Genomic DNA, 27,815 nt, shown 5'->3' on the forward strand with positions numbered 1-27,815 from the left:
TAAAATAAATTTGCCAAAAGTAATCCGAAAGAAGTCACTTTCTTTACTACTGGATAAGGACCTGTTTTGGATTTCAAGGGAAAAAAATGGTTTCTTGTACTCTTATCTGATTCGGACTCCACCAAGTCCAAAAGGAGGAGGAGAGGGTGTGCTTTTCCTTTGGGGCACTGTTCCAAGAATTCGTGGCCAGGATATGGCCTGATCATCAGACAGTGAGATAATTAAGATATACTAGTAGGTTAGAAACAACCCAGAATGGGGTTGGGAAGACGTTGACAGGGCAAGGGCACAGCTAGGGTTAGGCATGTTTCCTTCTCTGGGGATGTGACCTGTCTCTAAGGCATCACCATGCCTTCAAGCTTTTAAGATAAATGATGATGTCCAACACTAGTTAGGGATTGATGTTCATGAGTAGTCGAGGCATACACTATTTGTGACGTTATTAGTCATTACTTGTAAATCACAACTTGACATATATTAAAAATTAATAATATATTTATATATGTGTCAAAATATTATTTATAAATATTATATATATATATTTATAAGAAATTAGACGAATTTCTACAATGGTGTGAAAGGGAGACTCAGTACGTAAATCAACTGGAAATTTGTATTAATATAATATAGTTTAGATTTAACCAATCATGTGCTTCATTTTATGGGTAGCTAGCTTAATTTCGAGTGTATAAGATATGATTTATTCGTTCATGTGTGCTATTATGCATATCGGTAGGTTCCTGGAAAAGTGGTGTTGTTATAAACTATTTACACATGTAGTTATGGACAGGATTACAAATGGCTTAGTCGTGGTGATGATATGCCTCTCCCGACTATCAACTGACTAATTAAATTTATAGAAAAGGAAAGGGCAGGGTGAAAGGAACGTGGATTGGTAATGTAAGAAATACGTTTTTATATACATCATTTGCTACAATTATTCATTTATTATATATATGGAGAGATTTTCTCCTACACAGACTTCCGGACGGTATTACTATGACGCTATTGTAAATAAAAAGAAAAGTAAGAATGGGAAGTAGAAAATGCATGATGTCCACACAGTATCAACGTCCGAACGTTCGCATAAGAGAAAATCTGTATATATATATATATTAGTTCTTCTCTTATTTGGACGTCCACACATTATTACCATGTGGACGCAATTGTAAACAGGGAGGAAGTTAGGGAGAGGTAGTAAAAAACACATGGCTTCCGCACGGTATTAACGTCTAGATGTCCGCATAAGAGAAAATTATTTTCTTATCTATGTAGTAGAAAATACATGGCGTTTGCGTGGTAATAACGTCCGGACATCCAAATGAGAGGATAACTATATATATATATAGTTGGAATGAGGGGTAGTTGAGATTCAATTAAATGAAAATAACTATCATTAGACCAAATCTATATTTTATACTTATATAAGAAACTACGTTGTTTCCAACTTCTATCTAATTTCTAATATAAAATTTCAAAACTTCTATATTTTATACTTATATAAGAAACTACGTAAAATGTATTTAACACGATTAATACACATAAATAATTTTAAATTGTTATATGATGGGCGAATTTCGCACTGTATATTTTGAAGAAACGTTTTGAATAATAGACATATATGTAGTTGATAAATGTTTGGTGAGTTTCATAAAGAGTACGTAATGCGCATATAATGTGACTTGGACCGAACTTTTTCTTTTTCGTTTCTTGGTCGGGTGGAACATTTCATTCCATAGGAGATTCATAACCTATATACTATATGATACTCAAATTAAACTTGTAATCATGTTCCAACATGAACCCAGATTTCAGACAATACTAATTTTATTTCTAAAATTTTTATTTTCTATTCTTCTTCCTTTTGGGCCTACATTTCCTAACTTGAAAAAACCAATCAAGGTAGCTGGCGTAGCACTGCCACACGTAGTGGGATGGCATGTGCCCTCACATGAAATTAAGATATATATAGTAAAGCAAGATATGCACAAACCTAGCGCGGTGCCTTGGTTGGTGCATAATTAGCTCTTGACTAATCAATTTAATTAACTAACGTCACACAACAAAATTCAGAACAGCTCTCTTCTCTTTTTTTTTTTTGGGTCGGCCTAAAACCTTGACTGTATTTGTAACTTTGGAATAAGTATTATTGGGAGTTCAACTTAGGATTTTTTTGAACATTTGAGAAGAAAAATGCTACTAAATTTAAAGTTAGATGGTAATAAATTGTCGAATATTGCCATATAATCATGAATCCTTCAAATACAAACATAAAAAAAAAAAAAATGAAGAGAAAAGCTACTAAACTTGAAGTTAGTTGATAATAAATCGTCAAATATTGTAATAACCAAGAATCCTTCAATTATGAACATATTTATAAATAATAAAAAAGAATTAATGGTTGTGCAAAAGAAAAGATAAGGGAATTGTTATTGACACTATACAAAAGTTATTATGGATTTTTTACAGTTCAATTTCTCTATTATATTTATAAAATGTACTTGCTGACTTTTTTAGAGTGTTAACATCAAAAGTCATTATGCACTTTTCACGGTTCAATTTCTTCATTATATTTATAAAATGTACATGCTGACTTTTTTAGAGTGCTAACATACAGTTCCCAAAAGACAATATCGATAAACCTTACCTCTAGTGACATTTGATGGATATTGAAAGGATTGAAAATACAAACTATTTAATAACCACACCTCTTGCACTATGGAACGCATTCATATGAGTAGGTCCTACATACAAATTCTATCACTATGAATATCACGGTTAATGCTAGAGACATCAAAACAAAATCTCTAGTTTGGTAACTCTTAATGTCATTGAAATAGTTTTATTCTAATTTTAAGTGAATCATCTGACCGTTGCCTTGCGTTGCATGTGATGGTTGACTCTGAGAGCTACAAACAGCTAGCTAGCTTGAAGGATCAACAACAGGAGATATAGAAGCCATATTAGCCACAACCTCCAAGTCTAATCCCGTCGGCAAATGATTGCCACCATCTGCACAGCCTCAAAACATCAACGCTCCCAATCCCTCCACGTGTCAAATCATCAGGCCATCAGAAACTCGATATGACATACACATGCAGACACAGACACAAGCGTCCCACGCAGTTATATTATTGAGTGGGGGTCTTCCTCTCTTTGCCCAAAACCAACTCAACTACACAACAAGACACAAGGAAAAAAGAGGCAGCAGCGGCTCTCTGCACGTCACCACCAATACAAGCGCAAGCACAGCTTTTATTTTATTTTATATCAAACCATTTTCTTGGTTCTTTTCTCTTTGGCCGTGGCTGAGTTTCCATGGCAGCATCTGCTGTTAGCCGCAAGATGCCGAACATGCTCGGGGTCGAGCGCGATCTGAATCTCAAAGAGACTGAGCTGTGCCTTGGTTTGCCTGGCGGGGGCACTGTGCCTGAGCCAGAGACTCCCAGGGCTACTGGAAAGAGAGGCTTCTCTGAGACCATTGATCTCAAACTGAACCTTCAGTCCAAGGAAGATCTGAACGACAACGTCAAAAATATTGCTTCCAAGGAAAAAAACAACCTCCTGACTTGCACAAAAGATCCAGCAAAGCCACCAGCTAAGTAAGTGGGATTATCTGCATATTAGCACATAATCTAACCTCAATTCTTTCTAGGCTCGCAATATTGATAAATTACTATGTCTGAATACACAAAAGTTGTGAGTTAGGCCAGTTAGCTTGGGGCAGTGAGCCTGCCCTTTTATTTTTGTATATTTTCTAGAGTTTTTCAACAAACTGATTTCATTTTGAGATTTTGATCCGAAAATTTTGTAAATTAATTTTGTTTTTCTAAGTTTATTTTTCCTCTCATTTGGTTTTGTGGTTAGTGTTTGATTAAGGACATCAATTAGGGCTTCATAATTTCTATGTAGCTATAACATGCACTAATAAAATGATTAATCCAATAAATTCAGGGCACAAGTTGTGGGTTGGCCACCAGTGCGATCATACCGGAAGAACATAATGGCGCAGAAGAGCAGCAGCGAGGAGAGCACTGAGAAGGGAAGCGGCTGCAGCGCGGCGTTTGTGAAGGTTTGCATGGATGGTGCTCCATATCTTCGTAAGGTGGATTTGAAGATGTACAAGAGCTACCAAGAGCTGTCTAATTCCTTGGCCAAGATGTTCAGTTCCTTCACCATGGGTAAGTTTGAAAATATATTATTCAATCAAATTAACTCTTCGACAACAAACCCAAAACACAAAAAATTAATTACTTAGCAAAACATGTACAGAAAAAGAAATAATTTAAAAAGAAATAATACATGTTTAATTTCCTCCTTTAGAAACTGTAGAATTACCTTGATTTGGATCTTGAGTAGCAATTGTTTTTTTTTTTTTAGTGGACATGATGAAATCGTTTGTTGGTACATGATCATTACAACCTATAGCTTGTTAATTGTCACTTCATTATTATTATTTTATTAACTCTTTAATTAATTAATTATCATATTGGGATTGAATATTTGCAGGTTACTATGGGGCCCAAGGAATGATAGATTTCATGAATGAGAGCAAGTTGATGGATCTACTAAACAGTTCTGAGTATGTGCCAACCTATGAGGATAAGGATGGCGATTGGATGCTCGTGGGTGATGTTCCGTGGGAGTAAGTTCTTCATCCCTTATTTCTACAAACCCTAAATCAAATAATAATCAGAAAAACATAAGAAGAAAAAAAATTCAAGAGCATTAAAAAAATCCTGCTACACTTATTTGACAAACTTATTTCACTTTGTATATGCAGGATGTTTGTTGATTCATGCAAGCGCCTGCGAATAATGAAAGGATCAGAAGCAATTGGACTTGGTATGTGTTCACATAAAATTACTACTAAAATTCTCTATATAAGTTGCCAAGATTTGTTGGCTTTGTGACATAACTAAAGGTCATTAGGTCTTCGGTTCAAAATACCATGGCACCGTTCGGATCCACATACTACTAGAAAATTTAACTCTATTCATCTATATATTACTAATGCTATTTTTGTTTCGATTATTTTCAGCTCCAAGGGCTATGGAGAAATGCAAAAACAGGAGCTGAGCTCGATCAGTCGGTCTAGTATTTTAAGCGCACGCTGTGTCCAAGAGATGGAGCAGGGTGTGTTTCTCTGAATGTGTCTGTATTTTTATGCGATGGTATATAGATAGTAAAGATGCTGGACATTTGTAATGGACAAGAAGCAATAAACTTAACCTAGTGTCTGCCTTGTTTATTGCTATTGGATTTCTTTATAATTACCCCCATTATTTTTTATTGTTGGCCTTGTTGTCATAGTTGTTGTGTGTTTTATTCCTTCAAATTAATGCTACTTTTTTTCCCCTCGAAAAGATTCTTCATTCATTTTCTGATCAATTTCCTTTTGATGTATCCAATAATTTATTGCATTTTTGTAATAATTTTCCTGAGGAAGGTACTAATAGATTGATGAGGCAAGTGAGCGAAGGGAACAAGGCCATGTGCATGTTGATGGGGCTTTCGTTTATGGCCATTTATTTATATTCCATTTGTTTATAAATTCATGATAATCAAATATCTGTATCTGACTGGTGAATGTAGGCTGTGTTAAGTGAACGTGGTTTGAGTTCTATAATGGGATATGGTAGTTAGGATTGGAGAATGAGGTTTTCTCACACACACTACTAAGGTGTCATGAAAATTTGTATCTTAAAATTACTGGTTTGTAAGATAATGCATTTTTTCATTGGGTCAGACTATATTGACAAAACTCTTGTTTATTTTAATTGAAATAGTTTAATTTAATTTGACTCACCAAACGTGGTAGTATATATATATTTATTAATTTATAACCATGATTGAATTTTATGGGATCACTAACATTTGATTTAGGCCAATAATTTTGTAGCACTTATCTTTTCAAGATAAATCAAATCACTAATCTATGGGCTCTCTCTCTCTCTCTCTCTCTCTCTCTCTCTCCCACCATATATGGATTTCTTGGATCTGACATTGTAGCAGCCCCATGTCATATCTTTTATTGGAAAACAATTATTTTTGACAGGTTGGTACTATAGTTTGATAAAATAACTAGAACCGAATGATCGCGGAAGGCTACAAAACCACTCTTTTTTAAAGTTTCCAAGTGAGGATTTACAAATGAAAGCTCAAGCACCGATTTGGTATTAGAAAAGTTGATTGAATTGAAAACCATTCTTTTCCGGACTAAAAGAAGTTTGCTATAATTAGCGTAACAAGTTCATGCACATGCCATATATTTGATGGAAATAAAATTAGAGCTGAAAAGATGATAGGTTGAGTTGTTGGGGCATCGATCAAATGGGTTGGTTAGAGAGGAAAGACAATGTATAGTGACTATATTATTCTAATCTTTTACCTAACTATAATCATATTCAGGGAGGAACCACCTTAGTCCAATCGGGGGCACTTGCCCCCTTCCCAAAGTGATCCCCCAACACATTTCTTACATGATTATCTGTTTGGTGAGATTCTTATATAGGTTTTTGTATATCTGATTTGTTTTTTTTTTCAATAGCTAAGAAGACAAAAATCTATTGATATTTTATAAAAAAACTTGTAATTTAAGTGGTTAAGAACATTTACTTTTGCACATGAGGTCCTATGTTTGATTCCCCCCTTTCTCAATAATATTACTTGTATAAAAATTTAAAAAAAAAAAAAAATCTGTTGATGTTTTTAAATTAATCTTTCTTAAAACTTTGTTTTCAGTTCTTCATTTATTAGTTCACGAATTAAAAGCTATATTATTGTTAGCTCTTTCTATGTTTTGAATAAGGGAGAATTTTGGCCCCATTTGGTAGGTCGGACATGAATCATAGTCATTGTTTGGTGGGCTTAAAATGTGCCTAGGACTAGATATGAGCCTTGGATCTAAGTCCCAAACAATTAGGGCTTAGAAACCCAACCCCAGAAGTGGGTTTTGAAGCCAGAGAGCACGCCTCCAGCCATCTCTCTTCTTCTCTCTCTTTTCTCCTCTTCTCTCGTACCTCAGATCCTCTCTCTCTTCCCCTCTGCCATATCTTTTCCACTGCCATATCTAGACTTCAGATCTTGGACGAAAGGCATATGGTGGAAGAAAAAATTGGTGAAAGGCAGATTCATAACTTCTTCCTCTTTATTTATATATGTTTTACTTTTGCAATTTTTGTAGATTTTTTTTTTTTTTTTTTCCTTCTTTGAGATATGAAGGGAGGTAGCTGAGAAGAAGAAGTCTGAAGATGATGACTTATATTCATTTTTTTTGGTTGGATTGAAAATCGATTTTGTTGTAACTAATTTGGAAATGAGAATATTTATATATAGAAAATGGCATACTAATCTCAACTTTGGTGTTGTATTGCACCAAATAACTTCTTAAAATCTAATTATATCCCAACCAGTCCAGTGTAATGTAGAAAGGTTAATCCAATCCAGTCTACCCTACCAAATAGGGCCAATATCACCCGAAGGATAACTATAAAATGACTCCCAATTTTTTTTCCTTGTTATTTTTTCTTCTCTCTTTATCTCACCCTAAACCCTTTTCTTCCATCCCTTAACTTCTTAGTACGAATGAGAGTATTAGAATACAAATGTGAAAGTAAAAAACACTGAGAAGAAATCCCAAAATAATTTTGCAATAAGTTAAAAACTACTTTAAATTTCCACATAAAAAAATAGCTTGAGTTATCTAAGGTGCCCCACTTACCAATAATTTATGGCTGACCCAGTGCTTAGGGTTAGACCTATGGATTCGGATATACCTCAATCCAAATCCGAATTCATTTATAATTGGATTATTGAATTCGAATTATCGGATTGTATCTATCATTCCATATCAGTTATGAATCGATTTCAGATCGGATTATTATTAGATTTATTTTGAGATGTACAAAAAATAAAATTTTCATTAGTAGCCTTGTTCTTTTATTGTATTTATTTACTTTTTATATCAAATTTTGATATTTTATCATAAAAATTAGTTTTAAGTGTATTCTTAGTGCAAATAAAACTAAAATTACTCATTTTCACATATAAAATATTAATATAAAGCATAAAAAAATTAATAAATTATACTTCATAATAAGTCAGATCAGATTATTATCGGATTGGATAAACTATAATCCATATTCGAATCCATTTATAATCGGATTACCAGATTCAAATTATATTCAAATTATCGGATTGAGAAGTCCAATCCATCTCCTATTAATTACACCGAATTCAGAGTATCGATAGTTTTCGCAATAGGTAAATGATCAACTCATAGCCTATATATACTACTCTAATTCAGAAGTACCATAAAGTTGGCTCTGCCTTCGTCCCCCGTCATATCTTATGTACTTAAAATGATTGGAGTATTGCAAACGTGTGTTAGGCTAGTTTCTCATGGGGTGAACCCGGACTCTTGCATCCAAGTTCGAATCCTCCTTCTAAAAAATTAGATTTAATTAGAATAGTTTAGACTATGGCTTGTATAAAATTTTTTTTTTTTTTTAAAAAGGTTAATATTAACATTTCATTTACATACACTTCAACAAATAAAGGGCATGGCCCTAGTGGGCAATGGCCTTGTCCAAACCCAGTATTAGAACAAGCCAACCCAACTCAGAAGAGTTCGATCTGGGATTTACTTTTGAGCCCAGTCTTGACCCAATACTATTCCTCTCCCATGACCCCAATCCTATTTTTTGTAACAAACAAGCCAGTGCAGCCCTCATTGTAGCCGGTAATTCTCTCAAAACTAATCCCTATATATTGTCCTCCGTTTATCAACAAGGAAAGAGGATGTTCATCTTTCAGCTGATCATGCCGGAGAGGTGTTTAGTTAAACAATATTTAGGAACAAGCTCGATCAACCACCTGTAAATAAGAAGCTCACTAAAGTGCTTAACATAACGCGACATATACCCTCGAATCTTGAATTCGATCTTGAAACTTGTTAATTTTAACTTGATCATTACTTAGCTAGCTAATCAAATATTCAAATTCAAATATTCAACATGATGAAGATGATGAAAGTTGTCCCTGTGATGATAGAAGAAATATCGATTTTAAAGATCTCCAAAAGTTTTACATCTTCAGAATAGTAATTTAACCTTGTTCAATTACATCTACAATGAAACAGAGCATTCCCTAATGCAAACCTTGTCCAATTATATATCTAATAATACTACAAAAAATGCCCAGACATAAGCACTTTGAGAATATACAGCTAAACCTTCTCATTTCACTGTATTTGATTTGCAGGCTGTGAAAAGAAATCTTTGGCATTGCGTGCTACCTCTGCTTCAAGTATCGCTTCCAACACAATGTCCGATCCTTCAACATTCTCTGCCATCACAACCATGGGTTATTTATTTAGACAATTAAATCTCAGATGAAAAGCTCAAATACTTGCAAAATCTATCAAGAAAAAGAATGGCATGTTCAACTTATAGGTTGAAACAACTTATAGCTGTGTGCTTGTCAAACAAAGGATCTTGCATAAAGAATTTAATGTGCAAATTTTACATGCTATGTAATCAAGGAAAAGGTACGTACAGTAAAAGTTCAAGATTATTTCTATGGCATGTGTTTAACCCTACAGCCCACTTATTGTGACCTCGCAATCCCAAATACACCCACCACAACCAACCAAAATCAATTCCATATTGGAGTAATCATACACATTTTGGCCATGAGCATGAGTGACATCTTTGTTGGCCAACCATACAAAGGCATAAGTAAGACAATTATTCATAGAAACTAAAGGATTTGCAGCACACACCGTGATGACTTCTATTATTGAACATAATCTGGACAATGTAGAAAAGTACATAGTTTAAGAAACGAAAATTTCAAAATTTGTTGTTTCTGAAGATATTAGAAAGGGAATTTCCATTCCAGACTGCTCCCTGTGGTGTGTGTTCAGATTAGAACCACAAGTCATTGATATCATAAATTTGAAGTGTCATAATTCAGAAGCCTATTACCCTTGCGATTTGGTAGCATCCCAGTGCTTTCAGCTGAAACTGGGAGAACAGCAAAAAGACCACCTTCATCACTAAGGTTCTCTTTCTCTGCACTTCTCTTCAAAGAGTCAGACTTCACGGCATCAGATTCAGCCAATCTTTCATAAGCAGTTGCTTGGCTATGCAAATTAACTGACTCGGGGGTTCTATCCTGCCAATGATACATACAAGCAATGTAACATTATGCAAAGTGGGCTATTTATAACAAGACATTATAATATTAAAACCTTCAGCACAGTACTTGTTGACATCAGCTCTTCCTTGGGCTTCTCAAGTGACCCATTGGCCCCTAACAAGAAAACACATAAACTGGCAATCATTTGAGAAGCAAAAACATTACTTGGCAACAATGCATGGCTGCTAAGAATAGTGCCATTACCTGTAGGAGCCAGGTCTTGAGGATTGTCCATCAGCTTCCTAGTCAGAGGACCAGGATTCATAAGTGATATGCTTCGAACTTCATATCGAATCGACTCTAATTGTGCCAGTGCATCTTGAAGTTCTTTATGAACCTAAAAGATCATGCAATGGACATAAATTATTTAACACCAAAGGCCTTTTGGTTCAATGGCATGTTAGCTGATGACAGTTATCAATTTGTCAATCTTTTAATTCATTTATAACGAGTTCTAGTTTTTAGAAAAAAGTACCTGGCGAGCTTGAGATTGCTGCATAACATTTTCGAATTGGCCACGAGCTAACTGAACATAACCGATTGCCCGACCCGCTAGCCGCCCTGCTGTTCTAGCAATTCTAGGCAAATCCTTTGGTCCTGCAAGCAACCCATTACACACCAAACCAACTTCACATTTTCAGTTTCTGTCTCCAATAAAATTACCCAATGATTAAACCCACGATCTCAGATAACCCAGAAAGACTTTGACTTCCCTAAAGAAAAATCAGAACCAAATTTGAAAATGAAGATGCTTTAGAGCCCAACTTTCTCACATGAGCCGATACAACATGCGAGAGAATTCAGAAAAAAAAAACGTTTGAGAGTCTATAAAGCAGATTTCTTTTGAATTGACAAATAAAAGTAGAGAGAGAGAGAGCACCGACAAGAGCGGCTGTGGCTCCGATCAAGAGGAAGAGCTCTCCGTACGAAATACCCAACATTTTGGGCCTTGGACTTGACCAGGAGTGAGCTTAGGCTTTTGTTGGCGCTTTCATAAAGAACCGTTTTGCTCTTTTCCTTTTTCTTTATTTTTTTATTTTATTGAGCAAATTTTTTTTTTTTAACAAAGTGATATACTTTTTGTTTTTATAGAAAAATGAAACAGACGAAATGGTAAGTTCTTGAGGTAATTTTCTGACTGCATACTATGGTGATGTATATTTGCTTGAGGAACCAAAGTGGTCGCTAAATATGATTAAAATAGTTCTATTTTAACTATTATAGCGGCCAACGGAATTTAACTAAGTGGAAATGGTCTAAAGTTCGAATCCCACACCTTGACAGTGTGTGAGAGAAAACTCGCTCCACCAATATCACTGGTATCAAAATATAAAAAAACAAACTATTATTGCCAATTGTTAATTAGCATATTAATTACCACATTACTTTCCATAACAGAATTAGTGGCTGCATAAGTGGAGCCCAAACCCAATTAAATACGGGTTTTGGGCCTTTCAATTGAAAGTTTTTTATAAGTTTTGGATTGGGACTCCTTGGCCCTTGGACTCTGGCTCATTCGCTGTATTTTGTTATTTTCTTGTAAGTTTGAAGTCTATATCATTAAAGCAACTCCACCTATTTGCCCTTAGCCATGGCAAGGGTGGAGCTAGGGCAGCCACTATTTATGTGAATAGTAGTTGCCCTTGCAAATAGTATTTTGTGTTTCCACCCATTGCCATGGCTAAGGGCAATTACTATTCATTTTTTTATTTTTTCCCCCTATTTTTTAATGAAAATAATTAATTTGGATAATATTTTCAGATAAGATTTCCGGATTCCTACGTGTCAAGACTATTCATAATCAGATAAAATTTTCGGATAAGATTTTTGGATTCAAATTTCGGATGAATTTCAAAACCCAATTATCAGATAAATTTTTGGGTTCAAATTTCGCATGAATTTCAAAATTCAAATTTCAGATAAATTTGGGTTCAAATTTCGGATGAATTTCAAATTTCAGATAAGATTTTCATCCAATAAAATCAAGCCAGGTGGCATGTCTATCTTGCCAAATTTTTCTATAAAACCAAAGGCTCAGCTCATACCTCTCACATCACATCTCTCTATATTTTCATTTCTCAGAGTTTAGATTTCATACTTCATTCATTCTCAATGGAAGGATTTAGGAGATGCTTGGAGAGGCAAGAGCGAGAAACAAATGAGAGAAACCGTAGAGCAGATGAAATCAATGATGTGCAGAGACAAGTCGATGAGCAAGTTTTCATAGCAGTGGCTTTGTAAGATGAAGAGAACCAAGGTCGCCGCCGTGGTTCACAAGTCGACCGCAGCCGGAATGTGGAAAGACATAGGCATTCTCATGGTAAGAATCTTTTGGAAGATTATTTTATCTCAACTTCTTTGTACTCTGATGTTGATTTTCGAAGGCGATTTAGAATGCAACCTCATTTGTTCAATAAAGTCATGCATGATATTTGCAATTATGATGCATACTTTGTTCAAAAGTGTGATGCTACTGGGGTTTTGGGGCTTCTTCCGGAGCAAAAGCTTACAGCTGTTATACGAATGTTGGCGTATGGAACATCTGCTGATCAGGTAGATGAGATTGCCCGGATGGGGAAGTCCACTACGTTGGAGGCTTTGGTAAGATTTTGTCAAGTAGTTGAAACTCTGTATACTAGGGACTACCTGCGTAGACCTACTCCCAGAGACCTCCAACGGCTTCTACAAAAAGCCGAAGCTCGAGGATTTCTAGGAATGATTGGTAGCATCGACTGCATGCACTGGCAATGGAAGAATTGCTCAACTGCCTGGCAAGGTGCTTACGGAAATAGAAAAGGCCAAAAAAGTATCATCCTTGAAGCCGTTGCTGGCTTCGACACATGGGTTTGGCATGCCTTCTTTGGAGTTGCAGGATCCCAAAATGATCTCAACGTGCTGGGTCAATCCCCGGTCTTCAACGATGTATTGAGAGGCTAGGGCCCCAATATCACCTATCAAGTCAATAATACAGTGTGCCAGACGGGGTATTATCTAGCTGACGGCATCTACCCGAGGTGGACCACTTTTGTCAAATCTATTCCGAATCCCCGATCCCAGAAGCAAAAATTATTTGCTACCTATCAAGAGGGATATAGGAAAGATGTCAAAGGTGTTTTGGTATCCTTCAAGCTCGGTGGTTGATTATTCGAGGTGCGGCCCGTATGTTTGATGAGGAGATCCTCAGAAGCATTATGATGACTTGCATCATCCTCCATAATATGATTGTGGAGGATGAGTATGATTATGATGCTTTAGAGGTGTACGAACCAGATCCAATGAACACGGCTTTGACACGGATTTATGAAAGGCCCATGGGGCAAAGTGGAGAACCATTTAAGCCGGAACCGTTGGTGAGGGATGGTCATTTGATGACCCGAATGATAGATCGATATACAGAGATGCAATCTTCGTATATTCATGAAATGCGTCAAGTTCACTTGATGGAGTATCTATGGGCGGTGAAAGGCAATGAAGAAGAATGATGGAGCATAGATGCTTTGGTTATGTTTTATTTAGTTATGGTTTGGTTGTGTTGTATTTTTATTTATTATGCTTTGGTTGTGGTTTGTTATTATTATTGTGCCTTGTTTGTAGTTTTTTTTTATTTTTATTTTGTTTTGTTTGAAGTATGGAATATGTTGAATAAAAAGGTAATTTATTGAATACTTTGTTTATTAAATAACGAAATCTAATACAAGTCATTACGAATTACTACTACTAAAATAAAATACATGAATTACAACAACTTTAAAAGAAAACATGAAAAATACAAATACATAAAAGGTAGGCTAACAAATTTAATGGTTTCCATCATTTAACCAATCCGTGTTGCTAGGCCCATCATTCCGGAAAAGTCTTCTTCTCATAACATCCCTTCGTTATAGCTTCCAAAATTGTTTTGTTTCAGGGGACATATGACTTGTATCCATGGCCATGGTTTTCCGATCCGTCTTGTCTATATCTTTTTTGCGCAAATACTCCCTTTCTCGTGCATACTCAGCTTGAAGGGTCAACTCGTTATCTTGGCGTTTTTGCTCCATTTCAATTCTTAGGCCATTTTGCCTTGCAATTTCCTCCAAAAACTTTGAATTATTATTGCTTGAATTACCCACTTTCTTTGCCTTCGCGGCCTTTCGGCCAATGGGCCTCGGCTCCTTTTCTATGGGTGAGTCTTGACTCATAGGAGAATCAAGAGGTGAATCCGGTGGCATTGAATCACGGAGTGGCGTCTCGTTTAATACAACATCGGGACCCGTTGGAATAATTATGAACCGTTTGTAATATTTGACCACCTCCCAACATTCATGATGGGTGAAACTTTTTTTGCCACCCCCGGTTGCACCGAACCACATTTGTGCTTGTATAATCTATTTAACAAAAAAATAGAAATGCAATAAATACTTAAAATATATTGGATATGCAAGTAACAAAAAAAATAATAATGAAAATGCAATTAACCTTACAAATAAATTAGAAGTGCAAGAAAATTAAGAAACAAGTGGAAATGCAAGAAATATTAACAACATATTGAAAATGCAAGACATATGAACAAAATATTTAAATTGCAAGAAATATTAACACAATATTGATAATGCAAGAAATATGAACAAAATATTTAAAATGCAAGAAATATTAACAAAATATTGAAAATGCAAGCAATATTAACAAAATATATATATTAGGAGATTAAACTTAATAAAACAAAAATTATAAAATACTTACCTCGTTAGTACGATTTTCCCCGCTTCTATAGTTGTCCATCGCTTTTGCTAGGGCAGCTCTCCATTTTTCCAACTCTTTATTCAGGATTTTCCACCTACTGGATAACACCATCTCCGTACGAGTAGACCCCAGAATTTTTTCACAAAATTCGGCATGAATTTTTTTCCACATATGAAAAAATTTCATCTCATTGCCGGACACGGGACAATGACAAATTTGGAGCCAAGCCTCACACAAGGAAACATCTTCCATGGTGCTCCAAGCCCCTCCTGTTTCGATAGAAGAAGCCATAAAAATATGAAATCAAAATACTAGATGAAAAAGAGGAAAATGTTGAGTATAAAGAGTGAATAATGGTAGAAGTAGAAGAAAATGTATGAGGATTGGTGTTGAAAGTGAAGGGTATTGATAGGTATTTATAGAAAAAAAATATTAGAATTTTTTAAAAAAATTTACGATTTTTTTTCATATTTTTATTGCCCAGAAAAGCCTCAGCCGTCGGATGGTTAAAAAGATGCTGATCGGAAGGCTGGGGAGGCGACACGTGGCTTATTCCCGTTGGAGCTGGCGTCGCGCAGGTTCAAATTTTTTTTACCGTTGGCGGTAAAAAAATTTGAACCGCGCTAGCTGACGTCAGCGTGACGCGAGGGCTGACGTCGGCGACCTCGGGCTGGAGCTCGGGCTCGTCTCGCCTTCGGGCTGGCCCGAGTTAGTGGGTCCCACACCACCCCCGGGCCTGGGCTGCGCGGTGGAATGCCAAATTTTTGTTTTTTTCCCCTAGCCTCGGGCTGGGCTGTGCCGTTGGACCTGCTCTTAAAGATAAAGAGCATTTTTCACATGATTTCGTCTGGGTAAATGACTATGACAACCTCCGGAATATTTCCTTCCATGGAAATAGTCCTACATCAGAAGGATTTTGGGCAAAGGAAGATTGGTGGGGACTTTAGTAAAGGTCAGTGTCAATCCATATAGGAGAAGGAGAGAAGGGTCCATGTGATACTCCAACCCCTCAGTGTCACACTCAACAAGTCCTCAAGCTCTTCAATGTCGATGTAAAAGGTGCTTCTATGCGAAACCGGATCTTTTTAATACATAAGGGTATTTAACCCATTACGGTTGTTTTTTATTTTATATTTTTAATAAAAGTGATAGTCTAAATTACAAGAAGGAGAGAGTTTCTCACACACACACAATCAAAGTGCAATGAAGATTCGAACTTGAGACTATTAGTCTACAAATCAAGACTTTTTTTCACTGGATTAGACATTATTGTCTATAACAGTGTTTTTGTCTATACACACAAAAATGTTACGAACCCATCATATTAAATATGTCTATTTTCCCACGGTGTACGGTGGCACAACCAATCGTAAGTGTAAATAGTGCACGTAGGCCTCTTTATTTGTTAATGTTTGGTGGAATAGGTGAAAATGGAGAAATAAGAAAGCTTTTGAATTGAACCATCCTCTAACCATAGCCACTTGTTCCTTGCTATGTAAGCATGAACCATACGATACGAAAGCAAGACAAGCAAAAAAGGACATAGTAAATGTTTTGGTTGGTTAGCTTACGTTTGATAAAGGGCCAACAAAAATAATATCTAATCCCATGGACTGGAAAAGGTTCATTAGAAAAACAAAAGACTTGGGGACGGCTTATACACCCAAATAGACAAGTTTGTTTGTTTTCTGAAAAAAAAAAAAAGAAGCTAGACTTTACCTCTTATCGTATTGTTTGTCTTTTTTGGAACACTCTGTGATCAGAAAACCAAATGCATGCCCATCACATTGAAGCAAACACAGATTTGATTTGCTCTCTTAAAAAGGCCTTGATGTCATTTATAACTACCAAATCTTATGTGACGAAACATTTTGTTTTGCCTTTTTAGGCTGCAAAGATGCGTTTAAAATTATTTTTGTAAAATTTAACAAATTATTGTATAATATTAAAATACAGTTATGTGATATAATTATTTCGTATCATCGAGACAATGACGAGAATTTGAATACGGTTTGTATGATCAGTCAACCGTCAAAGGGTGGTTTCGTCCGACAACAGAGTCCTACCCCAGAAGAATAGATCCGCAGGTTCAGAAATCCTGTGGTCCAAGCAGCCCCACTCTCTCTTCTTGTTTACTTTTTGAGAAACCTTTTCTTGCGTGTCAAGTCCCCAATTCACCCCTAACAAACCGCACCATATGAACCCTAAACATAAACGCAACCCACAGCCCAAACTCCTTTTTATCTCCCAACAAACACAACTGCCCCAATACAAATCCCTAATAATCCAATCCCCAAAATTAACAATCACACAAAAACGAAAATACTAATAAAATATTGAATAAACATAAACAACTCACCGCCCCTGGCTTTTCTCACGCCAAGTTCTTCACTTCCCATTAAAATTCTCAATGATACACACTAAATTGTATTATAATTGAGATTAGGAGTTGTTGGTTTTGTTGAAAATTGAGAGTGAGGGATGTGAGTGAGATTGGGTTTCGGGGATGGTCAGATATGGCTCGAGACGGGGAAGTGGTGCCGGTGGACCCACAAGCGGTTGTGGCCGTGAAGAAGAAGTCGTCTCGGAGTTGGGTTTTGCTGGACTGTACGGGAAAAGCTACAGTCTTGGACGTGGACAAGTATGCCATCATGCACAGAGTTCACATTCACGCTCGCGATCTTCGCATTGTCGATCCTTTGCTCTCTTACCCTTCCACCATTCTCGGCCGCGACAGGGCTATAGTTCTCAATTTGGAGGTGCTCTCGTCTTTTCAATTTTCAATTTTGTTGTTTTGGTTTTTGAAAGTTTTTTGGCTGTTGTGTTTTTGTTGTTGCTGTCAATTGAATTGGGTTTGTTTGTATCTGGGTTCGCAGCATATTAAAGCAATAATCACTGCCGAAGAGGTTAGCCTCTCTCTCTCTCTCTCTAAATAAATTCGTTTTCTTCTTCTGCTGAATTGATTTTGTTTTGGGTTTTTTGAGGGGTCAGAGAACTGAATAGCCATCAGTATTTATTTTTTATTTTTTTATTTTGTTGCGTAGTTAAAGATTGCTGATTTAAGAGACGAAGTAGTACATGTATTTTAAGAGACCAGTACATAATGGTCAACCCGGGTATTAATTGGTTTTTTTCTTTTTTTTGGGGTGAGGGAAGGGAATTAAGCGAGAGGAGCAACTAAATAGATGGTGCAAATTCAGGACATTGAAAATCAAACCTGTATTATGCCCTGGTGTTCTAGAGAGGAAAAAAATGTGGTGCTTTCAACTTTCTATGAGTTGGGGTTCTTTTGCAGATGGTGATTGTTAGTTTGTTATGGGATAGGTGCTGCTTCGGGATCCAGTGGATGAAAATGTTATCCCTGTTGTTGAAGAGCTTCAAAGACGGTTGCCTCCCGTAAATGCCATACATGAAAGCCAAAAAGATGGGAAAGAGTTCCCTGCTGGGCTAATTGATGTAGATGCCGGTGAAGAAGATGGTATGACTTTGTAATTTCAAAGTTTATCATTGATGAGTTGTGTCTGTCTTTAGTATTCTTGGAAATATACAAATGTTTACATCTATCACTAACATCCTAAACATCAAAACTTCTGAGTTCTGGTTTTATTCTTTGACTTCTGAGTGATCTAGATTATGCAATGTAGAGTCTCCATTTGAGTTCCGGGCCTTGGAGGTAGCTTTGGAAGCAATTTGCAGTTATCTTTCTGCACGTACGACAGAACTGGAGACTGCTGCTTATCCTGCTTTAGATGAGCTTACCTCAAAGGTAGGACTTGTGTTTTCTCTCATTTTCTTTGCGTCTTTGTATGGGCTCTATGGTTGTTGATTGTCTCCACCTCTTGGGGAATGCTAAATGGAAAAATAATAAATAAAGAAAGGGAGCAGGAATATAGTATTTCCATTCACTGGTTTGGTTTGATTTAGGTAACTCACTGATAGTAGTTTTAGGTGTCTCAGTTGTCAGCATGCTAAAATTCTGCTTAAAGCACTACACGATGAAGTCAAGGGTTGTCTGCCATTTTGTGTGAAATTGTGTCATAGAAGAGATTCTAGATATCAGGGTTCAGAGAAATTTTGGCTTGCATACTTGCCTGCATGGTTTTCTAAGCTTAGCATCTGTAACCATGATAGAATGGCTTCTTATGCCTACTTCTTTTGGACAATATTTTGATTCAATGCAACCTGCAGATTAGCAGCCGCAATTTGGACAGGGTTCGTAAATTGAAGAGTGCAATGACAAGGTTGACTGCTCGCGTACAAAAGGTATATGATCTTCCTGTAGGGTGTGAATAATTACATAGTAGTTCATGTGTCTTATGAGGGTTAGTGAACTTTAATGCAATCACTGAAAGATGCTATTTGCATCACATTAGTGTGTGTTGAAGATGAGAGAGTAGTTATACTCAATGCCACCCACTGTCCTCATTCCATTTTCTAAGCATTACATTATAAGATAAGATGTTTGATTCATGAAGGTAACATTGTTTAGATGACTAATAAGTTTGCTAGATGCATTTGAGCACTCATACATGTATTTAATATTTAAGTTCCTTGGTCAATTGTTAGATGAGAAATGAATGGTTGAGGTGCATCCACTGTACGTCTCAGTCATCCATATCTGCCAAGTAGATGTTTTGTGGCAAAGTTAAGTTGTTAGTATAGCTTTTTCTTAAGTTCTGATAACAATAAATCATTTTTTGTTTGGGTTATTAAAAAGGACATGGATGAAATTTAGATAAAATTTAATGGTAACTCTGTAAATTAATACATTTTAAATAGAAACTTCCTGCACAGTCTTTTTTAATATATATTTTTTCAATGAAAACTAGAAACAGCTTCAAATTTTAGCCTTTCAAATATGCATATTTCAGCTTCTGTGGGGAGCAAAAAATTACTTCTAAGAGTAAACGCCTAAAACACTGGCTTCACAGAAGCCCTCTCTGGGTGCCCCAAGAGCTGTGCTGTGTGGGCGCTAAGGCTAGCAATTAGGTTTTCTTCATACTTGCAGTCTAAATTAGTATCATTATGAATGCACTTTCTTTTTATGTCTGTAAGCCACATTCTTCTGCTGTGTATCTCATATTGAATTTGCAGCCTGATGCTATCCAAACTTGCGGTATGGAGTTGAGATGAGACAAACTTTCCCAGTCAGAGTTTGATTAAAGAAAACATATTAGTTTCCTCTTTACTACCGTAAATCATGGTAATAAGTAATCCTGTATTACTTATTGCAGGTAAGGGATGAGCTTGAACAGCTGTTGGATGATGACGATGATATGGCTGACCTTTACTTGTCAAGAAAGTTGGCTGGTGCATCTTCACCAGTTAGTGTCTCTGGTCCTCCCAATTGGTATCCTGCCTCCCCTACCATAGGCTCAAAAATATCTCGGGCAAGTAGAGCAAGCATTGCCACTGTTCGTGGAGATGAGAATGACGTTGAGGAACTTGAAATGTTACTTGAGGTATAACATTGGCATACTTTTTCTGTGTCTTATTTTAGTGAAGCTGTGTATATACTAATCTGCTAATAATACCTTTGCAGGCTTATTTTATGCAGATTGATGGCACCTTGAACAAATTAGCTACGGTATGTGCTGTTTTAGATGCGTACTTATCTTTCTTTCTGGCTTACAAGGAGAATTGAACCTAGGACCTAGCCTATCTCACCCTATCCCTCCCTCCAACACTCTTGGACCCTATGCAAACCTGTTAAGGTCCAAGGACATTTGAATCTGAAGTATTGTATTTTTTTTTTGGGAGAGAGGGGGGGTGGGATAGGCGGAAGTAAGAACCACCGAAAGATTTTAAACGGTACATGTCTATGGAGTAAGCTGGTCCTTGAACAGAATCCCAAGTCCCAAGATTGTGACTTCTGGAATACCCGTGATTTCTAGGTCAGCTTAGAACCAATAATAAACAGAGCTATGAATCATAATGACTTTGACTGATCAAAGCAGAATTATAATGACCCTGAGAACCTGCAAGTGAGGGTGTACAGAGTGGTCTTCTATATACACTATTAAGGAAGGGACATAGGAATGTTGTGCAAAGATCTGAGTTTAGAAGACTAAAGAGAAGGATAAAGACTTTAAAGAAACTTGGAAACACGAACCTCATCTTGTTGTGTCTTCAACGCCTTAATGTGATAGGAAGGGGATGATATTGAGTGAACACATAAAAAATTCCCTTAAATGCATTTAAATAGTCCAACAAGAATTTTCCACGTGTGTCAATAGAAAAGGACCTTCATAGACCTACAGTTATTTGCGTGGAATACATTTAGACATATTTTCCACATTATTTACACTATATACTAAACAAATTTGACTGTTAAAATATGATATTTTGCAGCTGCGTGAATATATTGATGATACAGAGGATTATATCAATATTCAGGTACTTGATTCATCAATCTTAAATTTTTATGGCAACATACTAAAGTTTTCTGATATAACTTGTGCTTCCATATTTCAGCTTGATAACCACAGGAATCAGCTGATTCAGGTGCTTTTTTTATCTTATGCAGTATATCTGATTACCATGCTGGATTATTTTCTTTTATTTATTTTTTCCTTTCTAAATCTGGAGTATCTGTATTCTGTGTTGTGTAAGATGTGCTTTTTATTTTCTTCACGTTTCATGGTACAGCTTGAGCTTTTTCTCAGTGCTGGGACTCTATGTATGGCCATATTTTCATTGGTGGCTGGAATTTTTGGCATGAACATCCCTTATACGTGGAATGATGGTTACGGATACATGTTCAAATGGGTATGCAAAGCATTTCTGCTGGCAATCTTGTCTAGTATGACTTTAATGAACATGTCTGAGATTGAATCTTTTTGAATTGACAGGTTTGCATTGTCACGGGAATAGTCTGTGCTTGTGTGTTCATAATTATCATGTCATATGCTCGCTTCAAGGGGTTGGTCGGGTCGTGAACTTTATGAAGGAATTCTGAGATTGATCTTTTGGATCGTCTGAGAAATAGTGTCAAGGGTTTTTAGCAAATATGTGAAGGAATTTTGATAGTTCTTTTGCCCTTAAAGACTGTCGATGATGGCTGTTAGGGTTGAAGAGGGAAAAGTCTCACTCTGGGAAATTTTAAATCGGATCAGATCTGGCAGCAGCCTTTCTAATCCAAGGATATTGCAAAGTTTTATAATTGTCAACAACTTGATTAACTGGATTCAGTCACCAACAGACTGTAAATCCAATTACAGAATGAATACATATTTCTTGATTTTAGTTCATAATTCTGGTTCTGTTACACACAAGTATTCAATCAAACATACAATACTATACCTGTACTCAGCAACAATTTAATGCATTCTTCAAATTGCTCATTTGTTTATGCCTATGATCTGTTTTCCGAATGCCTTTTTCGCTTGTGTCAATCTTGAAGTCCTTGGATGGTTTAGAAGCTGGTGAGGATGGTTTACTCCTTGGTGACTTGTAATTATTACTTGAACTGAATGATGGTTAAGAGGTGAAATTTTCGAGCTAAAACCAGTGAAGAAACCAAATCAATGTGCAGTATATATATATATATATATATATACACAGAGATTCCATTGAGGGATCCCTCAAATAAGCTTATTTGAGGGACATCCCTTGTAGGCCCCACTCTGGATTGTATTGCAGTAATCCAAACTGTTTATTTTATAGATACTCATTCAAAGATCATCTCTACACAAAATCACTTGAATCCGATATCATTTGACCACTCAATTGAGTTATTGAAATTTTAGTACTTTCTTGAAGCACCGTGTTCATTGATTTTGTAAGACACAACTGAATGTCGAAATGGTTTCTGATTTGTCTAAGTTTTTGTAAGGATGATCTATGAATGAAGACCTAAAAAATAAATAGTTTGGATCATTGGGAAAAAAATTGTAAGGTACCCTAAAATGCGTCCCTCAAATAAAATTATTTGAGGAATCCCTCAATAGAAGGGGACTATATATATATATATATATATATATATATATTTCCCGAAATCAATGTGCAGTTTAGGCGTTGTTATTTATTGCTTTACACTCCCAAGGTTCAGAACCATACTCATCATGTCCATAAAGTCAGGCCAGTTAGTCTTTGGACACTTGAAAAATCAGTAATTAAATTGATTAGTGGTGTAGTTGATTCAATTTCAAATTCGTGACTTCCAAGTTACTAAACATATTAACATACTATTAAACTTTATAACAATGTTGATACTTTTTTCATTTAAAAATTATCCATCATGAAATTTAAACTCAGACTTCATCCAATAGGTTGAAGACTAACTGCCACTAGAACAAATGGTTATTGTCCCAAACAAGTCATTATAGACACAAGGACAAGATCGACACACCAAAACGACTAGTAAATGATCTTCTTTTAATAATATCACCACTTTTTTTCATTCAAGTTATGACGTGTACAAAATCTACATAGTCGATTGACAGTGATGAGAGGAGTAATTTTGGTATGTTCTAGGTGTACCATCCAACACATGAGACATGTGGAAATATTCTCCAATACACATAGAACATAAAAATAAAATATTTCCATATGTCCTATGTGTATTGGATGGTACTAGAACATACAAAAATTTCTCCAATGAGAGTTAGTTAGCAGAATCAACGAAAAACCAGAGCTATTGCTATGGTTATTAATAGCTTCATTAGTTACCAAAACAATTACACGTAGTGTCACTGAATGCAACACTATGTCAGAGTCAGAAAAGCGCTTATATACATACTACAAGAAAGAAAATCCAGAAAAGAGAATGATAGAAGGAGTGTAGATTGTATGAAGACGTCAAGACAGAAGAAAGATGAGAAATCGATTCATATTCACATATTCCATCTCTTCCTCTACTTGGTATGTGTCATGTATAAGAAATTAAGCAAAGATGGGGGGAAATCATGAAGTAGATGTGCATGTCCTCCATGATCCCTTTCTTGTTAGCTTTTGCATTGAAGGTTTGCATTATATTCTTTGGTTGCAAAGATGATCCCTCACCAATATAAACACTCAGAATTTGATGTTATTCCAATCTCCATTGATATACCTCCTCCTTGCTAGTTTGATCAGATAAACAGTCACACAGTTTCATACCCAAATGTTTGATCATTGCACCTAATTCCTATCACAAAAAACATACAATTCTTTTTTATATCACATAATTCTTGTTTTTAGAAAAAAGAAAATTAGAATTGTACATATAATCCAACACACAGAAATCGTTGTTTCTTCATGGTTGGTGAGGTGAGGTCATCTGGTTCTCATTTTTAAACCAGAGGCTGACAAATATGACTTACTAAGGTGCCACGTGGAGGTCTGCATATAACCAAAACGCTTGCATGGCTTGGCTACACCTACATTTACACTTATAACCGTCCCACTTTTGCATCCTAACAAAATGCATCCAGTAGGTAAACACCAAAAAAATTTACCCTCTTTACTGTTCATTTTTATCATGGTAGAAATTTACCCTCTTTACAAATAGAAATATCCCATTAGCCATACCCATACACAAACAAAAATACACACGAAAAAAAACAAGACCCTCCATACTCAACTAAAATACACTCAGACGAGAAACATGGCCGGCCGGATCTCTGGGCTTGTCTCAGTTTGGGGTTAGGGTTTCTCTAACCCACAAGCAAACCCATGAAACCAAACAGAAAGGCTGAAACTTTATCAAACCCTCGTTGAGTTCTCCATGGATTTCGTGGAATTGGAGGCAATCGAAGGCCTCCGATGGTGCTGGAACTCATGGCCAGCTTCAAAAACCGAGAGCACAGATCTAGTGATCCCTTTGAGCATCATGTGCACGCCATTGATGCAACAAGCTGAGCTCCCAGTACTTCCCTACGACCCAGTCACTTGCCGCCAATGTGGCGCCGTATTGAACCCATATGCCCGGGTCGAATACACGTCTCGCATCTGGTTCTGCTCGTTTTGCCTCCACAAGAACTCCTTCCCTCACTCTTACTCCAACATCGGCGAGGCAAATCTCCCCGCAGAGCTTTTCCCGACTTACAGCGCCGTCGAGTACGCCAAAACCGCGAACCCAGTTACGAATTCCGGCCCCAACCACAACTGGGCAAATGGGTTGTCCTCGTCTTCCTTGTCGTTGTCGTCTATGGTGTCGACGGCGCCCTCTTCTCTGCCGGATGGAGATCCGAGAGGGGTCAGACCGGCGTTTGTGTTCGTTGTAGACGCCTGTACGTCTGGGGAGGAGCTTGGGGCTCTTAAAAATGAGCTCTTGCTTGTTGTGGAGCAACTCCCAGAGACTGCTTTGGTGGGTCTGGTCACGTTTGATTCAATGGTTCGAGTTCATGATCTTGGGTTTTCGGAGTGCTCGAGGGCCGTGGTGTTTCACGGAGCACGGGAGCTTTCATCACATCAGGTACTTGGTCTTCTTCACTTGCCATATTGGTGTTAAAGTAGAAATGTGCATTAGAAGTTATATTGTTCGTGCTTCTAATTATCTTCTTTAGCTTTCAGTGCATGGTTCAATATGAAGGTGCTTTGTATTGGGGGTATTAATGCTTGGATATGAATGAGTTGCTTTAGGTAGTTTAGAAGATATTTAAACATTTTGTGGAAGTATGTAGAATTAGGAGTTTAATTTTGAAGCAGTCCAGTTGGTAGTCTGTAGTTAATACCTTGAGAATAGTTGAGTTTTAACCAATAAGTAGTTATACTACTTCCAGCATTTTGGTATCTGTAGAAATCTCATTGCCATTCAGGTTCAGTTTCTTGAATGTTCCCAAAAAGTAGAAATGCTCCTGCCCTTGAAGCATTGGCCTCCATGTTTGGTCAGAAGTTGAAATTTCTTCTAGGCCAATTGATCCAGCTTACTTCTGCTTTTATTCTTCCTGATAGTGTCCTGTGCCTTAATATGAATTTCTGAGTTTGCTTATAGAAATGTTAACTCATCATGTATATAATAGGAATTTAATGCGTTGCACGTTTTTGAACTCTTAGACCCAACAATTTCTGGGCATTAAACGACCAACATACCAGCAACTCGGAAAGATGTCAGTTAATCAAAAGCAGGGCTTTTTGGTACCGGTATCTGAATGTGAGTTCAACATCACTACTGCAATTGAAGAGATCCATTCTTCACTTCTAGGCAAGCCTGGCCATCGCCCGCTAAGGTCTACAGGAGTAGCAATATCAGCTGCAGTTGGACTTCTGGAAGGATGCTCTGTGAGCACGGGCTCCAGGATCATGGTCTTCACTTCTGGACCTGCAACTTTGGGTCCAGGAATTATTGTTGATTCAAATCTTGGCCATTCCATCAGAACTCACCGAGACCTCATCAATGGTCACACACCTTATTATGGTAGATCTCGCAGCTTCTATAGGCAAGTGTTACAGAGGTTAACTGATGCATCTATTGTTCTCGATTTGTTTGCCTGTTCTCTTGATCAAGCTGGAGTGGCAGAGCTGAAAGTCCCTGTTGAGAGTTCCGGTGGTTTCATGATGCTAGGTGAGTCATTTGCGTCAAATCAATTCAGAAAATGTTTGCGCCACATTTTTACTCATGACGAAGAGGGGTATTTGAAGATGTATTTGGATGCTACTATTGAGATAGTGACCACTAAAGATGTTAAAATCTGTGGAGCCCTAGGTCCTTGTGTATCTCTTCGGAAAGTCAACAATTTAGTGAGTAGCAGTGAGATTGGGGAGGGTGGTACCTACGTGTGGAAGTTGGGTACAATCACCAATAAAACATGCATTGCTTTTTTCTTCCAAGTGAGTAATGAGCAGAATGTTCAACCTGGGTCGGCATTCTTCATACAGTTCATAACACGATACCGATATGGGAACATGGGAATCCGGAAAAGGGTGACAACTGCTGCAAGAAGATGGGTTGGGAACCGTTCACCAGAAATTGCTGTTGGGTTTGATCAAGAAGCAGCAGCCTCAGTGATAGCCAGACTTGCTATTCACCGAGCCGAGACTTGTTTTGCTCGAGATGTTATCAGATGGCTGGATGACACGTTGATCCGATTTGCTTCCAAATTTGGAGACTATGCTGAGGAAGATCCATCTTCTTTCCGCTTGACATCCAACTTCTCCCTGTTTCCTCAATTCATGTATTACTTGAGGAGGTCTCAGTTTATTGATGTCTTTAATTGTAGTCCGGATGAGACAGCTTTCTTCCGGCTGATGCTGAATCGTGAGGGGGTGATGGGTTCTCTTATCATGATCCAACCCACACTTTTCCAATATTCCTTTGATGGTCCACCCGTTCCCGTCCTCCTAGATGTCCGCTCCATATCTCCAGATGTTATTTTGCTTTTTGATTCATACTTTCATGTGGTTATTCATTACGGGTCCAAAATTGCTCAATGGAGGAAGCTTGGGTATGACAAAGACCCAAACCATGAGAATTTGAGGAAGCTGTTGGAAGCCCCGGAAATAGATGCAGAGCAGTTGGTGGCTGACCGAGTTCCTGCACCTAGGCTTATTAAATGTGATCAGCATGGTAGCCAGGCAAGGTTTCTTCTTGCAAAGTTGAATCCATCTGTTACCCAAAATTCAACATACTCTAATGGCTCAGATATTATTTTTACGGATGATTTGAGCTTGCAAGTATTTTTAGATCACTTGCAGGTCCTGGCAGTGCAAGGCTGATGAAGTGGAGCACTGTATATAGCTTTTTTGATTAACCGATGTCATAGAAAAGAAATTTGTGTGTATATTTGATGAGAGAAAGGTGTGTAGTTTGTATTTACCAACAGTTGATGCTTTTGAGTACGAATCATATGTTTTTTTATATCTTTTTAGCGTTTTGCGTTGTCTCTTTTCTTATCATTTTTGTCACTACAGTTCAAGCGGTTGTCTCAGTTTCCCCCAGTTTTGAATGAATGCAAGTAGTTGCTGATCTA

The 27,815-nt window shown here is 37.0% G+C and overlaps 4 protein-coding genes across 4 annotated transcripts; 3 read left to right on the plus strand and 1 right to left on the minus strand.

Annotated features, from left to right (window-relative positions):
* Nucleotides 3,121-5,366, plus strand: LOC18790846 (auxin-responsive protein IAA14). Its single transcript, XM_007223748.2, has 5 exons — nucleotides 3,121-3,602; nucleotides 3,955-4,181; nucleotides 4,510-4,645; nucleotides 4,784-4,845; nucleotides 5,042-5,366. The coding sequence occupies exons 1-5, from the start codon at nucleotides 3,319-3,321 to the stop codon at nucleotides 5,077-5,079; spliced, it is 747 nt and encodes a 248-aa protein (XP_007223810.2). The 5' UTR covers nucleotides 3,121-3,318; the 3' UTR covers nucleotides 5,080-5,366.
* LOC18790225 (sec-independent protein translocase protein TatB) lies at nucleotides 9,046-11,410 on the minus strand. The gene is made up of 6 exons (XM_020561074.1): nucleotides 11,084-11,410; nucleotides 10,679-10,800; nucleotides 10,408-10,540; nucleotides 10,256-10,317; nucleotides 9,990-10,179; nucleotides 9,046-9,348 (listed from the first exon to the last, which is right to left on the minus strand). The coding sequence occupies exons 1-6, from the start codon at nucleotides 11,142-11,144 to the stop codon at nucleotides 9,245-9,247; spliced, it is 672 nt and encodes a 223-aa protein (XP_020416663.1). The 5' UTR covers nucleotides 11,145-11,410; the 3' UTR covers nucleotides 9,046-9,244.
* Nucleotides 17,102-22,280, plus strand: LOC18790940 (magnesium transporter MRS2-2). The gene is made up of 11 exons (XM_007222958.2): nucleotides 17,102-17,684; nucleotides 17,802-17,831; nucleotides 18,250-18,403; nucleotides 18,570-18,691; nucleotides 19,114-19,188; nucleotides 20,160-20,387; nucleotides 20,468-20,512; nucleotides 21,277-21,321; nucleotides 21,400-21,429; nucleotides 21,574-21,693; nucleotides 21,777-22,280. The coding sequence occupies exons 1-11, from the start codon at nucleotides 17,442-17,444 to the stop codon at nucleotides 21,861-21,863; spliced, it is 1,179 nt and encodes a 392-aa protein (XP_007223020.1). The 5' UTR covers nucleotides 17,102-17,441; the 3' UTR covers nucleotides 21,864-22,280.
* Nucleotides 24,335-27,815, plus strand: LOC18789480 (protein transport protein SEC23). Its single transcript, XM_007225190.2, has 2 exons — nucleotides 24,335-25,321; nucleotides 25,903-27,815. Exons 1-2 carry the CDS (start codon nucleotides 24,632-24,634, stop codon nucleotides 27,559-27,561), a joined length of 2,349 nt encoding a protein of 782 aa, XP_007225252.1. The 5' UTR covers nucleotides 24,335-24,631; the 3' UTR covers nucleotides 27,562-27,815.

This window comes from Prunus persica, chromosome G1, assembly GCF_000346465.2.
Source record: "Prunus persica cultivar Lovell chromosome G1, Prunus_persica_NCBIv2, whole genome shotgun sequence".
Taxonomy (NCBI): Eukaryota; Viridiplantae; Streptophyta; class Magnoliopsida; order Rosales; family Rosaceae; genus Prunus; species Prunus persica.

What these genes read in the sequence shown, in the direction of transcription:
- LOC18790846 (XM_007223748.2), top strand. Translation starts at nt 3,319, where the DNA reads ATGGCAGCATCTGCTGTTAGCCGCAAGATGCCGAACATGCTCGGGGTC. An exon ending in CCAGCAAAGCCACCAGCTAA is followed by an intron (nt 3,603 to 3,954) that starts GTAAGTGGGATT and finishes CAATAAATTCAG; the next exon opens with GGCACAAGTTGTGGGTTGGC. An exon ending in GTTCAGTTCCTTCACCATGG is followed by an intron (nt 4,182 to 4,509) that starts GTAAGTTTGAAA and finishes GAATATTTGCAG; the next exon opens with GTTACTATGGGGCCCAAGGA.
- LOC18790225 (XM_020561074.1), bottom strand. Translation starts at nt 11,144, where the DNA reads ATGTTGGGTATTTCGTACGGAGAGCTCTTCCTCTTGATCGGAGCCACA. An exon ending in AGCAATCTCAAGCTCGCCAG is followed by an intron (nt 10,541 to 10,678) that starts GTACTTTTTTCT and finishes ATGATCTTTTAG; the next exon opens with GTTCATAAAGAACTTCAAGA. An exon ending in CAACAAGTACTGTGCTGAAG is followed by an intron (nt 10,180 to 10,255) that starts GTTTTAATATTA and finishes TATCATTGGCAG; the next exon opens with GATAGAACCCCCGAGTCAGT.
- LOC18790940 (XM_007222958.2), top strand. Translation starts at nt 17,442, where the DNA reads ATGGCTCGAGACGGGGAAGTGGTGCCGGTGGACCCACAAGCGGTTGTG. An exon ending in AGATGCCGGTGAAGAAGATG is followed by an intron (nt 18,404 to 18,569) that starts GTATGACTTTGT and finishes TATGCAATGTAG; the next exon opens with AGTCTCCATTTGAGTTCCGG. An exon ending in CCTTGAACAAATTAGCTACG is followed by an intron (nt 20,513 to 21,276) that starts GTATGTGCTGTT and finishes GATATTTTGCAG; the next exon opens with CTGCGTGAATATATTGATGA.
- LOC18789480 (XM_007225190.2), top strand. Translation starts at nt 24,632, where the DNA reads ATGGATTTCGTGGAATTGGAGGCAATCGAAGGCCTCCGATGGTGCTGG. An exon ending in GGGAGCTTTCATCACATCAG is followed by an intron (nt 25,322 to 25,902) that starts GTACTTGGTCTT and finishes TTGAACTCTTAG; the next exon opens with ACCCAACAATTTCTGGGCAT.